The sequence below is a fragment of the Heterocephalus glaber genome, unplaced genomic scaffold (genome assembly GCF_053883595.1).
Source record: "Heterocephalus glaber isolate CG9 unplaced genomic scaffold, H.glaber_assembly_v1.0 deba00000347, whole genome shotgun sequence".
In the NCBI taxonomy this organism is placed as follows: domain Eukaryota; kingdom Metazoa; phylum Chordata; class Mammalia; order Rodentia; family Bathyergidae; genus Heterocephalus; species Heterocephalus glaber.
The window spans coordinates 19,261,156-19,275,322 of NW_028258143.1; the positions used below are offsets into that span (position 1 = coordinate 19,261,156).

Sequence of the window (14,167 nt, forward strand, 5' to 3'; positions counted from 1 at the left end):
GATCAAGATGCTGACAGTATCCTGGCTAGGACACTATACTTAAAGAAGCTAGATGAGGACCATATACGGTATTCTGTAGTAATATGAAAAGCCACTTGGGACACCCAAATAGAAACTTCCACAGCTTTTGCAGGTTAGATGTAATTCTGAGTGCCTAGGCTGCACTATTTTCACTTTTACTTGTTTCTGCGGCCAGTTCCCAATATATCCTGGCCTCTTCCTTCCACTTTGTCCAAGGTGGGCAATGGGATGGTAAGGGAGCCTAAGGAGGCATGGTCACTCCAAAGTCTTGAAGATGGACACTAAAGATGTCTATGAGACGAGTTTCAAAGTCAGACAGTCATGTATTCAAACCTAGAACTTAGTTATATAGTACAGGACAAACTACTTAAGTTCTTTAACCTGTAACTCCTTCATGTGTAAAATGGGTATAGTATCACATACTAATTTACTGAACACCAACACTGGTGGGCACTCAGTGAACCTCCAAAGTTACAAAGAATAAAATGTAGGCCACAGCCAACTGAGGCAGAGAATGATAAGCCTATTAAAATTAAATGATATACTTCTTTAAGAATTAAAAAATAATGAAAATTTTGAGGCTTAAATAATAACTAATAATGGTTTACAAAGTACCTATACAGAGAAGGCATTCAAGGTAGATTTTATTTCCACAAGACAACTCTGGGCCTTCAGATTTAGAACATGTTCTAAGATTCTGTTTTACTGAGGTATCAGCTAATGATCACTTAGTTGGCAGACTAAGTACCAAAGTGGTCAAAATGGTATGTGGTCAGCTGATATGTGGTGCTAAGGGCAATTCTTTCCTCCCTTTCTAGGGACCTAACACCTTCCCTGGTCCAGCTTCCTTCCATTTCTTCTGGCTCCTAAGAAAACTTACAGGGTAATATGGTGGAGACATGTTTTAGAAAGTCAGGCTTTTTAGTTTTCTGCAAATCATAATAATAGATTCTTCTTCCCCATTAAAATGAAAGCTATGGGTGCTGGGGATTTAGCTCAGTGGTTCCGCTGCCTTCCTTGCAAGCACAAGGTCCTGAGTTTGATCCCCGGTACCAAAAAAAAAAAAAACAAATGAAAGCTATGATAAGGTGAGAATATTAGATATCAAGACGAAAAGCACTGGAGCCTCAGCTAGCACATCCTAGGAAGGGTGTTACCCCTTGGAAACAAAAGGAGATGGAGCTACATAGCCCAGAGCCTCTGGATGGTCATGAATTATAAATTTGGAAGCTTCTTCATATTCCTCTTTCCCGCTGCTTTACAAGAGCATATTAAATTGAGTTACACATCTCAGAGACTGGCTTTGAAACACATGAATTATTTATCATGTTATGCTGTTAAAAGAACTTGTGAACTTTACAAATGAAAAAGAAGTCTGCACTTTTTTTGGTACCAAAAAAAAGTGAACTTGGGACCTTGCGCTTGTGAGGCAAGCGGCGGAACCACTGAGCTAAATCCCCAGCCCTGCAAAAGGAGTTTTTTACTTCATTTTTATATCTCAATGCTTGTTGACTTTCAAAACACTTGCTCCAGGCAGTTTGCTTAATTTATCCCTTGGTCACAAAATCTTTTCACACTTTATCCTTCAAAAATTATTCTGTCCCTTTCTTTTCATTATGCAAAAATACATCCAGGTCAGCCTAACTCGGGTTTTCTCAAGTACCACCAACGGATTCCCTCCTGAGCATTCTTTAATTCATCTCCATTTCCAAAGGTTTTATTACTGAGATCTGAAGGCAGCAGCATCAATTTTATGAAATCTCAGTGCCTAGTTTCAGCGACCTATGATAGTAAGATAGAAAGATAAATAGTGTAGACAAGCTTAAGAGGGCCCCATGTTCCCTACCTCCTCGTGTTCACACTTGTGCATAGAATCTTTCAGTTGAGTACAGAGGGGAATTATGACTTGATTCTAGCTAACAGAATACAGCAAAGGTGGTGGAATGCATGAGGGTGTATGTATTACATACTGGAGATGAGATCCCTCCCCACTGGCCTTGAAGTCACTGTCAATGTTGGGAAGGCCCATGTGGCAAGAAACTGAGGGTGACCTCCAGATGAAAGCTATCAAGAAATGGTGACCTCAGTTAACAGGTCACAAGGAACTGAATGCTGCCAAGAACCACATAAAGCAGATCCTTCCCTGGTAGAGTCTCAGATGAGACTCTAGCTTTGTGAGCTTGTGAAACAGAGGACCCTGCCAAGCTGTGGCTTGCTGCTGACCTATGGCAATTGTGAAAAAACAATGTAGGTGTTTAAATTATGACATTTGTGGTCATACTGCTATCCAGCAACAGATACACAAACAACCTCAGGATGAGAAAACAGCCCCTGACATATGCAAGCTAGTCTGGTGCCATCAGCAAGACCTTGAGGTTGCTGAGAGAGCTGCCTTCCACTCATATTCAGGCTTTGGCATTAAATACAACAATTTTAAAGAACACTAACAATAGAGCAGATCACCTTGTGACTGCCAGCAGGGATCCAGGCAAAAACATGACCACTCTGTAATCATATCTGAATATGGACAGAAATATAAACATTGTCTAAATCACAATGGCCAAACATCCCCTATACTTGCCATTATTCATACATAGCTTTAATACTGATTCACTTTGATAAGATTTACTAAGATATTCATTCACAAATACATCCTTGTAGCATTCAACACAGACAAAGCTCCACATCCTGAAAGCCACCTAACACGAATCCAAAACCTACACCAACGCCTTTCAAATACCGTTTTACTGAGGCACCCCACAATTCCACTGTATGTGTATTACCTCATCACAACCAGCAATAAACCCAACCTAACCACAGACAAATGAACATTTGGAGAAATGATGGGGCATGCTAGGAAGCCCCTTCATAACTAGCAGTATTTTATATTGTTACAACTTATTTGGAAAATAACACAGAGGAAGAGTCATAATCTAGCTATTCAAGTCTGAGGAAACCTTTCAGCAGGAACTACTGGCTCAGATTTCACATTATTATCTACGAGGCAAATAGAAATAACTTAAATGTTTAATGACAGGGAAATTTTTGGTGAATTGGGTTGTATTAACACAAATTATATAGAAAATAAATGTGAAACTTAGACTCACGGAAAATGTTTCAGATATGATGTGACCAAAAAATTAGCAAAAATAAATAAAAACAAATGGCTGCAGACGTAGCTCTCAGTGGCAGAGTGTTTGCCTAGCCCAAGTGAGGCCTTGAGGCCTGTCTAGCACAAGTAGGTTCTTTCTCAGTACTGAAAGCAAATAAAAAATCCAAGTAGCAGAAAAGCTATAGTATGCTAGGCATTAGTTGAGGCATTCTATGCTCACATATCAATCTTCCCAACATCTTCCAGAAAAGTAATATTATTCTCTTCAGCAAAGATATGCTTGTGTCCTCATCCTACAGTCCTGCCTGCTTGATACTTGTTATCAGTAGGTGTCCCAAGGCCTGCCCAGTTTCCCCTCTTCCCGCACTTGTAATGAATAAACACTGAATGTCCTGGGAGTTCTTTGTCTTTGCTGCCCAGAGTAGCTTAGACCAGCCCATGACTCAGTTTCTCTCAAGTCTCTATCTGTTTCTTTTAATTCCCACTTTCCTATCTCTTGGACATCATACTGGCTTGCAGGAGGCCAAGACTACTGCAGGGGTCTCTGGCAACTCCCATTACCCTTTCCCTATAAGCTAACTGTCCAAGATTATACATCAGAGAAGTGAAGAAGAAGATATGAAACAAGATATGACTCAATAAGCTGGGTTTCTAACCACTACACTGTCTTCTCTTAGACATAATGAAGATTGCAACTATGCACAGCAATGGATATCTGGGGCCAAAGCAAATGTGAAATAACTGTGAAACAGGAATAGAATTAAAAGGAATTTAATTTTTAAAACCATCAACTTTAATGTTTTATGATCTATTCAAGAAAAACAACAAAAACAACCAAGCATTGAGCACCTGACCTACAATTTCCATGCAAAGTAAAATTATACACGTGGAAAGGTTTGGCATCTCCTCCAGGTCCAAATTACTTCTAACTTCACTCTATTCTAAAAAAATGGAATGAGATAGGAAATAGCATGGATCAATAACAGAATGCAGCCCTCCAAGCTGGGTAGAGACTACTACGTAAGTGTAAGAGCTCAGATGATGAGAGACACCCAAAGGAGTTCTGGTCAAGGTAGAACTGGCTGGGAAAGGTAGGTAAGATTCCCCTCTCCTAGAGGAAGAGAGGGCTGGTAAGGACAGGTGCACATCCAAGCAAAGGAGGGATTTCCTGCTTTTCCATGTTACCAATATCAGCTCTCTTATCTGCTAATAGTTGTCTAGAGACAGAAATCAGAGGCCCTGTAGAAATATCAGGGTGTGCATACATGGGTGTGTGCATGTGTGTCCTGATCTAGTTCTCTCCCTCACCCGTAAGAAAATTCCATTCAGTAACGTGGGAATTAAGGGTGGTTCCTACTCACCCCTGCCATTCAAGTGTGTGTGCTGACAGTAAACCAAGATACTTTTTTCAAAGGGCAGTCAATCAATCACTCTTCTCACAACTATAATCTTCAAACTGTTTGAGTTTATTTGTACTTTTAAGATAACTAGAATTCTTTAACGGTCACATCTCAGATGACATAGAACAGTGGTAAATGGAAAATGGGAGTAAACAGGAGAGGGAACTGTGGAGTCTGTGACAGCAAAACTAGAAAGTTCGTATTAGGAAGTATTTATTTGAGGAATGTGGAAATGGGGAAACCTGCCCCCAGACATTCTGTCCTATTGTCTGTCTTGCTCATTAGCAGCTTCAGCTCCACTGCTGCATTTAGGGAAGACTGGACAGATCATACCCCAAGTTACAGGCGATATCTTCTCCTTGACTACACCACCTGTGCAATGATTTCTGAAGGTCATTTTGCACAGAGTGTGGAGGCAGAACTAATTTGTCATCAAGGGTTCTGAGACAAGGAAAGCAAAGCTAAATGCTTCAATAGACACTAACATTTTAAGGCAGCAGAGTGAATATGGCTGAGGAAGGAGAGATGTGAAACAATGCCCTGTAAATCTGATCTTACTGATACTACATCTCAGCCAGACCAGAATCAGTTATGTGCAAAATGATTAATCACTACCTCTCTGAAATATTCAAGGTCCTCCTGGCTCTTAGGATGGAAAAAAGAAAATCTAATGCTGAAATATGACTTTGAGGCTTTTGTTCATTCTATATTCTTTTAATAAAACAGAACAAAAAATTTTGCCTTGGGCTTGGCTGAGTTATGGGGCTTATCTCCTAAGTGGCAAAAAGCTTTATTCTTCAATCCAATTGCCAAATTGAGCCAGAATTATAAGAAGCCTGATAGGGAAGAAAACATGCCTATGCTATACCTCAGGCTACAATGTATCAAATGTGATAACAGCTCTGAAAGACAAATTTTCTCTTAATATTTATAGAAAAATGGGCATTGCAGAACAAAATTAATTTAGCTGATGGGCAAATGCTGATGGCTATGTGTGGTAGAGCCTGGTATCTGCTTTTGACAAATGCCAGATGAATTACAATCAGACTCCACAACTTGCAATGGGAAGCACTGGGGAAGTGGGAGAACAAAGCCTTGGGGAGTTGCCTGAGGCACACACCCAAGTGCATACCAGCACCTACCTTCTCTGCGTACTCAGACACAATCTGCTTGATCTCAGCCGAGCAGAGGCCCACAATCTGGCCCACGGAGCTTGCAGTGAGACGGCTCTGCAATCACATGGGGTATGTTCTCAAGGCCAGACCATGTCTTTAACAGAACTGAAAAACCTAAATACTGAGTATTACTACAAAATAGATAGTATTTCCAGGGGAAAAATAATTTCCCTTCTGTTCATTTATTCATCATAAAGAAGGAAGAAAACAGCCTAGGACAAAAGTCAAAGCTACCTCACCACCTCCTAAGTCTCTAAGCTGACTATGCCAGCTTCTCCTCAGGTCCTTGGTGCCCCTGGAAACCATTCCTCAACCCCCTGCCCCATTCCCAGGCCTTCTGAAGGTCTCTGAATAGAGCCAGTAGGGTACTTCATGGGCCTAGGACTCAAGGAAGAGAAGAGCAAATGCCAGAGGACAAGAAACCTCAGAGCCCCAAAACATTTCTTTATTGCAAAAGAAGTGATCCTCCCAAGTACTTTACCCCTGGCTAAACCTTCTAGATGGGCCTTGCACTCTGAAAAGAGCAACTATGAATTCTGAATTCTATCTCCTACGCAGAATGACATTGGAAACTCCTATCTCTCTCTCTCTTCCAGTAGCAGGAATCCAACTCAGGACCTTACACTTGCCAGGCAGACATGGCACCACTGAGCTAAATCTTCTGCCCCTAAATCCTTCACTTTATCTCCCCTTACTCTAACCCATGGCCCCTTACCTCTTCATTTGCCATGGCGGTCATCTTGGTCATCAGTGACTGAATATGCTGCTGAAAGAGGAATAGAAGGAGCAGCAGTGAATGGTTCTGCCCACACAAGACTGAAGCAAATGACCCTGTAGGTCTCTGTGATGATGTCCCAGGGTCTTTTTGGCAAGCCACAGGACAGGTGATGAAAGAGAACTGGAAGGCATGGAAGGCAGCTCCTGGCTGGCCATCTGGGAAAGCTGAGGATGGAAGTAACATTCTCAAATGACTGAAACCTCAAAGGACCTACATGGGGCACACACCTCTTCAGCTGCCTGAAGCTCATCCTCCTCTTGGACATCTGTTTTCTCTGTAGCTGACAACCCTGCAGGCAGTGGTGTTTTCTTGTCCTCAGTCTAGAAAGGAAGACGTGAAAACAGCTGAGCACCAGAGATGGAAACTCAGCAGAGAAAGGACAACATCGCAAAGAGTATGAGCCTGTTAAACAAAACATACAGATATGGAGACTTGAATGAGTTCCTGAGAGGGAATGGACGATCAGAGTCTCAGCTTGCATTCAAGCCACACAGCAGGCATATTACACTCAGGGCCTGGCTGAAGCTGGTCTCCATTTACCACCCACTCACTGATTAAATGAATACCAGGTCACATTCACCAGATTTATTCTTCTACTCTGATTTGGTCTTCTTCCTACTCTAATACCTTCAAGGACAGGTCACAGCCAAAGCAGTGTTTCTTTCAACTGCTAGCTGAGATCCATTAGTGGGTAATCTAACAGGCACTACTAGAATCTATACAAATTAAAATAACAGCACACATCAGGCTGCTTTGTAGATGGTAAAATTTAACACAGTATTGTTTAATGAAAGTTTTCTTTTGGGGGGGAGTATATATGTATGGAATAACAATAAAAAAATAAAATTTTTACTGCTACAAGTGATCGAACAAGTTTGAAAACCACTGATCTGAAGGAAAAAAAATTTAAATTGCTTCTTCTGTTGATCAAGCTGCTTCATCTGGACCCAGCCATAGGCTCTCAATGTGCTGTACACTCAAGGCACCCTGAATTAACTGCTCTTCTCAAACATGGGCTGCAAGCCTAGAGTTCTTGGTTTTAATCCTATCTGTGCCATCCACCAGCTGGGTGACCTCAGACTCACTACTGATCTGTGGTGATCAGGTCTGAAGGTAAGGATTAGCCTCATACGCCTTTCTCAGCCATCGTAATCCCAGGATGCCTTTTTGTCATAAGTCTATCATTCCCCACAAAACACCATGAACTCCTGACTGTTTATAGACATATTCACAGGGGATAAGATTCCAATCCAAATGGACCATCTGATGTAGGAATGACAAAACAAGCCCTATTTGAATGGTATTTCATGGACGTCTCATGTTTTTTTTAATCTTAGCCAAACTGACTTATTTTAGAATATAGTCATATGCACAGAATTCTTTTCAGATTCAAATTATACATCAAGTTAAATGTACACATCAATCCCTTGCTATATACCAAATGACACACAACATAATGCAAGTTCAGAAAACACTATGCAGGAAATAATTATCTGGTTGAATGAAAACACAAATATGGGGGAAAAAATGAGGAAACCAAAAAAGCAGCATCATAATCAGTACATGCCTAACTGCCAGTGAACTAATGCTAGTAATAGTTTCCACTTATTAAATGTTTACTGTATTGGATCATTCTAGGTCCTTTACTTTTTTTTTTTTTTGCGGTACTGGGGATCAAACTCAGGATCTTGCACTTGCAAGGCAGGTGTGGTGCCACTGAGCTAAATCCCGACCCTAGGTCCTTTATATTTTAATCTTCACAACAGTGCTGTGAGGCAGTTACACTGACTATCCCATTTCATAGATGCTGTGAGTTAAGGTATACCGATTATGCAAATTATTACACAGTGAAGGGGAGGAACTCAGATTTTGAAACCAGTCAGTCTGGCTTTAGAACATATGCTCCTGGTCACTGTCAGTCCCCTGAATGACTGAGGCCACAGAGGGGTAGGCAAGCTGGACAAGTGAAGGGGTGGCAGAAGAGTAGCAAGAGGAGCATGTTCTAGTTGATGAAATCCAAGGTAAGGTGGGAAACGAGAAAAGAAATTACTAACAGATCTCAAATTGATGGACTCTACTTTTTAAGAGGCCACTGAACACTTTAGTGAGCACTTTCTTATTCACAAGTCAGTGATTACAAGCATAGCCTTTGATGTCAGACAGATCTGGATTTGGATTCTTATGGCACTTTAAGGTTGTATGACCTTGGACAGATCACTGAGCTTCTCTGAGCATCAGTTTTGTGACCTGAAAAACAGGAGTAAAAGTATCTTCACAGCACTGTTAAGTGAAACAATGCAAGCAGACCTCTTAACAAAGGGCCTGGAACACAGTAAGGGTTTGTCACTATAAGATCTATGTGCCTCCTCTGCTACTAACAATTAAGGATCACTACTCAACATATAAGTGAAAAGAAACCATTCAAGACTCCTATGTGAAGTTAGAAAATCCCAACTTGACTTACCTGGCTCTTTCACTCAGCTGTCTTCTGGAGGGCAGGCCTGGAATTAACAGTTGCAGGGCATCTCACTACTAGTACCCCATTCACACCTGTCTAGAGGCCTTCATTCTGGGACAGGACTTCATCTTCACATTTTTAGACCCCACTTGACCTATTTTCAAACACCCTTCAATTCCAGCACCATGGGTGAAAGTTCCCTGCCTGCAGAGGTGGCAAAATGGAAATGCCAGGACAGACATGCAAGGGAAGGGCAGCTGCCACCCCACCTTTCCCAGGACCAGCCACTCTTCCCAGGCTTCCCAGGGAGCTGGGTCCCAGATGTCAGTGTCTGATGGAGGCCAAAGGGTAGTCACTTCCATTTCTCAAATATTCTCTCCCATTATCTATGCTTTTTCTTACCTTCTCTGTTTGGTTCTGGCGGCTAAATCCATATCTCCTGCAGGCCACAAAAAGCGGAGTTCAATTACTATTCAAAAATCACAATAAAGTCTGTCAAATTCATTTTGGTTTGATTTTTATATAAAAAGCATCAAAAAGAATTCAGGTTATTTGGTGCCTGGAGAAAATGTTTCAAATGCCTTACCCAGGAACACAGTCCGCCATGCTTTGAATAAAGGGCGGGCCAGCTATCTTGCTATACAATTACTGTAAATGGGAACTCTTCATTGGTAGAGACATTTTCCTTAAGTGCAATCATTACTCTTTGAATCAGAAACTGTGTTTCAGAACCATAGTGTATGGTAAAAGCCTTAAAAATATATGTATAAACAAATGTGAATGTGTTTGCTCAAGCCAAACAGCTCAGTAATGTTACTTTAATAACTGCAAATATAGCATATCTTTTTATTCTCAAACATAACCCAAGCATAATGTCAATAATGTACATTCACTTAACCCAACCTGAATTAAAACACACACACAGAAATGCACTTCTGTTTAAATTAAGTGGACTTCTGGCTCTAATTAATCTATGTCTTTAAAAAAAAGCAAGTACAACAAAGCAAAAGCTATTAAACCTAAAACAAAAACAATGCAAGACACTGAGCCTCACATACTTTAAAGATCTTGTAAGGAAATAAAGTTGCATGCAACCACTTAACAAAAACAAATTACACACTTCCTCTGTCCCCACTCACGCCATGCCTTACCTGCCCGACCCACGTGCTGCCTCTACTGCTCTGGTGCATGCAGCTTCATTCCCTCCATCTTCCTGCTCATTCCTTATCCAACCTTATGTTGCCTGATGGACATCTGTCAATGGCAGACCTCTCCTCTCAGGAGAAAAGGGATCTCCTCAGCAGCCCCAATGCAGCCTCTCACTGCCACCTTGTATACTCCTGCTCCATCTACTGTCTGAACAGGGAGCTTGGCACACACTATTCTCAAACTCATTTCCCAATTTACCCCTCACCCCTCAACCTTTCAGCTCTAAAGCAGCTTTTTCTCCAAAGCACCCAATTCACACATATCCACCTGTGTGCACATACAGTCCTAGTCCATCCATCTGGCATCTGGGCAGGCTCCTCTCATTTCCCAGATAACAATTATATCCAACTACTTGGTTACATGTCTGCATCCTTCTTCTTGAGGGCAATGATCCTACTTTTATATTCTGTCTTCTTTTTGTGATGGTGGGGATTGAACCCAAGGCTTCTTGTATGCTAAGAAGCATACTACCACAGAGCTACCTCCCAGCCTCCCTTTTATATTTTGTATCGCCAATGTTTACTAAATCAATAAACTAAACATAAATGAAAAAAATGCAGAAATCAAGATGCTGTAAGTGGAGGCTGGGCTTTCTGTCATCTAACTGGAGACCTAGGGAATGTTCCTGTCCTTTAGAGATGAGTCTACAGGACCAAAGTATAGCAGACTGAATCTAAAGCTATTTAGGTCTCCACACAAATTCTGTAAAGGCCCTTAAGGCAGACTGTGTGAAGTGGCCTAATCAAAATCATTACATCTTCCTGTAGTACTATAGCAGAAGCAGAAAATGAAGACTGTTTTCCATAGTTCTGACAGCTAGGGTTCTGATTGCTGTTTAGGTCCCGTCAATGGGAAGAATTTGTTGGAGTTTTGAATGTGGAACAGTTAAATGAGGAGATAAGGAGCACACAGAGAATCCACTGTACTGGCATGGATCACATTAGAAGTGTGGTTTGAGGATCAGCAGCTGTCACAATGGCTTCCTGGACTTACAGAGAGAGCTTCCTGATTTTGGCAGAAATGGTGTGGTTCCCTGTGGGCAGCTGCAGCACCAGTTTTCTAATTCCTCAGGTTGCTAGCTAGCTTCCTAAGCATGTAGACAGAAGTAGCTCCCTTGGCCCAGCTCTAGTGTGAGGCCTGGGAGCTGAGCCTAGTACCCATCATTCCCTGCAATCAATGAAGCCCTTCTGCTGAAACTAGCGTCAAGACCCTATTCTCACACAGGGAAACCTGACCAACACAAGGTCTCACCAAAGCTTCTCATTCATGTCCTGCACCTAGGACATTCCTTCCTTTTCCAGGCCTTTAGTATGTAGAGACCCTCAGGTAGCAAGTCCTAACCTAAGGCCCAGGGGCTTTATAAACTATCCAAATGGAGCAATAAATGACTAAATCTGAGTGACTCAATCCCTAAGTTCCATGTATTCCTCCATAATGACACAGGTTCTAGGTAAACTCTTCTGACCACGTAAAACCACGTTAGCCTCCCAGTTATGTGTGTCTTCTTTGTATTACAAGCACACCCATCACACAGCATTAAGTAATTATCTACTATATGTAATCCTTCAGGCTTGCCTCTTAAGTTCCTGGAAGGAGGAATTTGATTTATTCACATTTATTTTTAACATTAAAAAAACTGAGGTATCATGGTGGTGCCGGCTTATAACACCCGCACTTAGGAGGCTGAGGCAGGAGGATCATGAGTTTGAGTCCAACGTTGTCTATACAGCAAGTTCAAGGTCAGCCTGTGCTACATAGCAAAATGCTATCTCAAAAGACCAACAAATAAATATAAAAAACTCAAAAACTGAGGTATAATTCATACAATGTAAAATTCAGCAATTCAAAGTATTTGTTTGTTTAGTGTACTATGTTGTGCAAACATCACCTTAAATACCCAATAGTTTCATCACCCCAAAAAGAAACCCTGTACTTACTATTAACAGTACTAATTCTCCCTTCTCATCAACTCTTAGCTACTATTAATCTACTTTCTATATCTACCGATTTGCTTGTTCCTTTCATACAAATGAAATCATGTAATATATAGCCTTCTCTTAATTAGCGTATTTCCAAAGTTCATCCAGGTTGCAGCATTAATCAGTACTTCTTCCCTTTTCATGGCAAACAATATTCCATTGTATGGGAAAACTACATTTTGTTTACCTGTTCCTCAGCTGATAAGCATGTGGGTTCCTTCTACTTTGGGCTATTATAAATGCATCTGCTGAGAAAACTCATGGTACATCATTCACTTTCTTATTGCCACTGACTACTTAGTTTGAAGCCTGGCACAAAGCAGGGACCCAATAAATGTTTGTGAATGAAGAGTTCAGCTGATTTTTCTCCAAGGCTCCCTCTGTGTGGCACGGTAGGAAGCACTGCTTTCATGAGAAAGAGCTGCCCTCTGCTCCTAAAAACACCTGCCTCACTGTATCCACTTGTCCTTGTAACTCTGAGAGACTTCTCTGTGTCTGATTTTTACCAGGGGCCCATGATAGCCCTCTGTGCCTCTCATCCCTCAGAAAAAGGAAAGGGCTTTACCTTACTTCTATCAGAAAAGCACCTACTTTCCTTTTCTTTCTAGTGATGCTGCTCTACACTATGCCCTCCTTTTCCTCTTGTCCTGCCAACCCTGCTTGTCTTTCCAAGTGCCAGCACCATGTACTCACAGCACCCTGTGCTTCCACTTGTCCCTGCTTTCCCCTCCTTTAGATGTAACTCATCCCTCTGTCACTGTCTCGTACCATCAGCACCAACAGAGCTTTGGTCCTCTTGTCACCCAGTTCAATCCTCATACCCTAGACCCAGGACATGGTCTTTAATCCCAGGATGTACACCTTCTAAAGTAGCACTATCCAAAAGAAATATAACAAGAGCCACACACATGATTTTTTTTAGTAGAGTAACACACCTAAGTTATTCCAAACATACTTATGTATTTCTAGTAGCTAAATTGAGCATGAGTTTTTAAATTAAAATTCAATTACGATTAAAATTCTGTTTCTGAGTGGTAGTCACATTTCAACTGCTCAACAGTCACATACACCTACTAGCTACCATAATAGACATCACCATTCCAGAATACAAACTAATATTCCAGAATAAAAGTAAGATAATTATCTGTTTGAAATCCAGAGCAACAGGGGAATAAAAAGCCATAAACATTAGGGACTGTGAACTTTGTTCTTTGTTCATTCAATAAGAATTCACTAAGTATCTTTTATGAGCATGTTATATAGGGACACGAATAGCTTGGGAGTGACTTGTAATTTTTATTTCCTGACTACAGAATGGCTGCAAGTCAAGTCAAAATTAAGGGTCTTATACTATGGAATAGACTACTCCAACATCCTAGTGGTTATACTCTAAAATTCCTCTTGAATGCCAAATATTCAGTATCTAAGGTACATTTTTTCATAGTACCCATTTTGTAGCACAGTTAGGTGTTCAAGTTAGCCTCCAGATCAATAATAAAAAACAAATTACAGGACTGTAATTTTAAATATAAAATCAAAACTGTAGTCTTGTTATTCTAACATGACAACATTTAGAAAAATATACCCAAACACATTTTAACAGATAAGACCTTTAGTATTGCTGACTAGGCTCAAACTTCAGCTTTATTTTGGTAATTCCAAGTCAGAAAAGGGGAAAGAAACTAAAATGCTGACTTCATGGCAAGAGAGTGCTGGGGGTTTAGGGCTATGATTGGTAACCTGTGATACTATTTTCAGATATTCTTGCTGTACGAATTAGAATACTTTCCCCTTGTCAAGAGATGAGTTGGAATACAGAAATCCCTGATCACAGATGAGGGATCTGGACTCCTACAGTCATGCACCATATAGTAGGGATGAGGAATTCAAGAGTGCCAGCAGTGAAGGGAGAGGGAGGCTGGAAACCGAGCAGAAGGCCAGCCTGGCCTGAAAGCAGAAGGGGGAGAAAGTGAGAGTTCCCACACACATGTTGAAGGGAGGGTTTAGTGCACAGGGACATGGAGGAAAGACTAAC

General features: G+C 41.1%; 1 protein-coding gene across 3 annotated transcripts in view; it reads right to left on the bottom strand.

The window, feature by feature from the left end:
* The window catches only part of Ccdc93 (CCC complex scaffolding subunit CCDC93), an 89,446-nt gene that overhangs the window by 41,757 nt on the left and 33,522 nt on the right, over positions 1-14,167 (bottom strand). For 2 of the 3 annotated variants that reach the window (XM_004836082.4, XM_087197904.1), the window contains exons 8-11: positions 9,347-9,383; positions 6,714-6,806; positions 6,424-6,474; positions 5,676-5,762 (exon numbers count right to left, since the gene is read on the bottom strand). In XM_004836082.4, coding sequence (XP_004836139.1) covers positions 5,676-5,762; positions 6,424-6,474; positions 6,714-6,806; positions 9,347-9,383 — 268 coding nt within the window. The remainder of the gene's footprint in view (positions 1-5,675; positions 5,763-6,423; positions 6,475-6,713; positions 6,807-9,346; positions 9,384-14,167) is intronic. The other variant, XM_004836083.4, reaches the window with a different exon arrangement.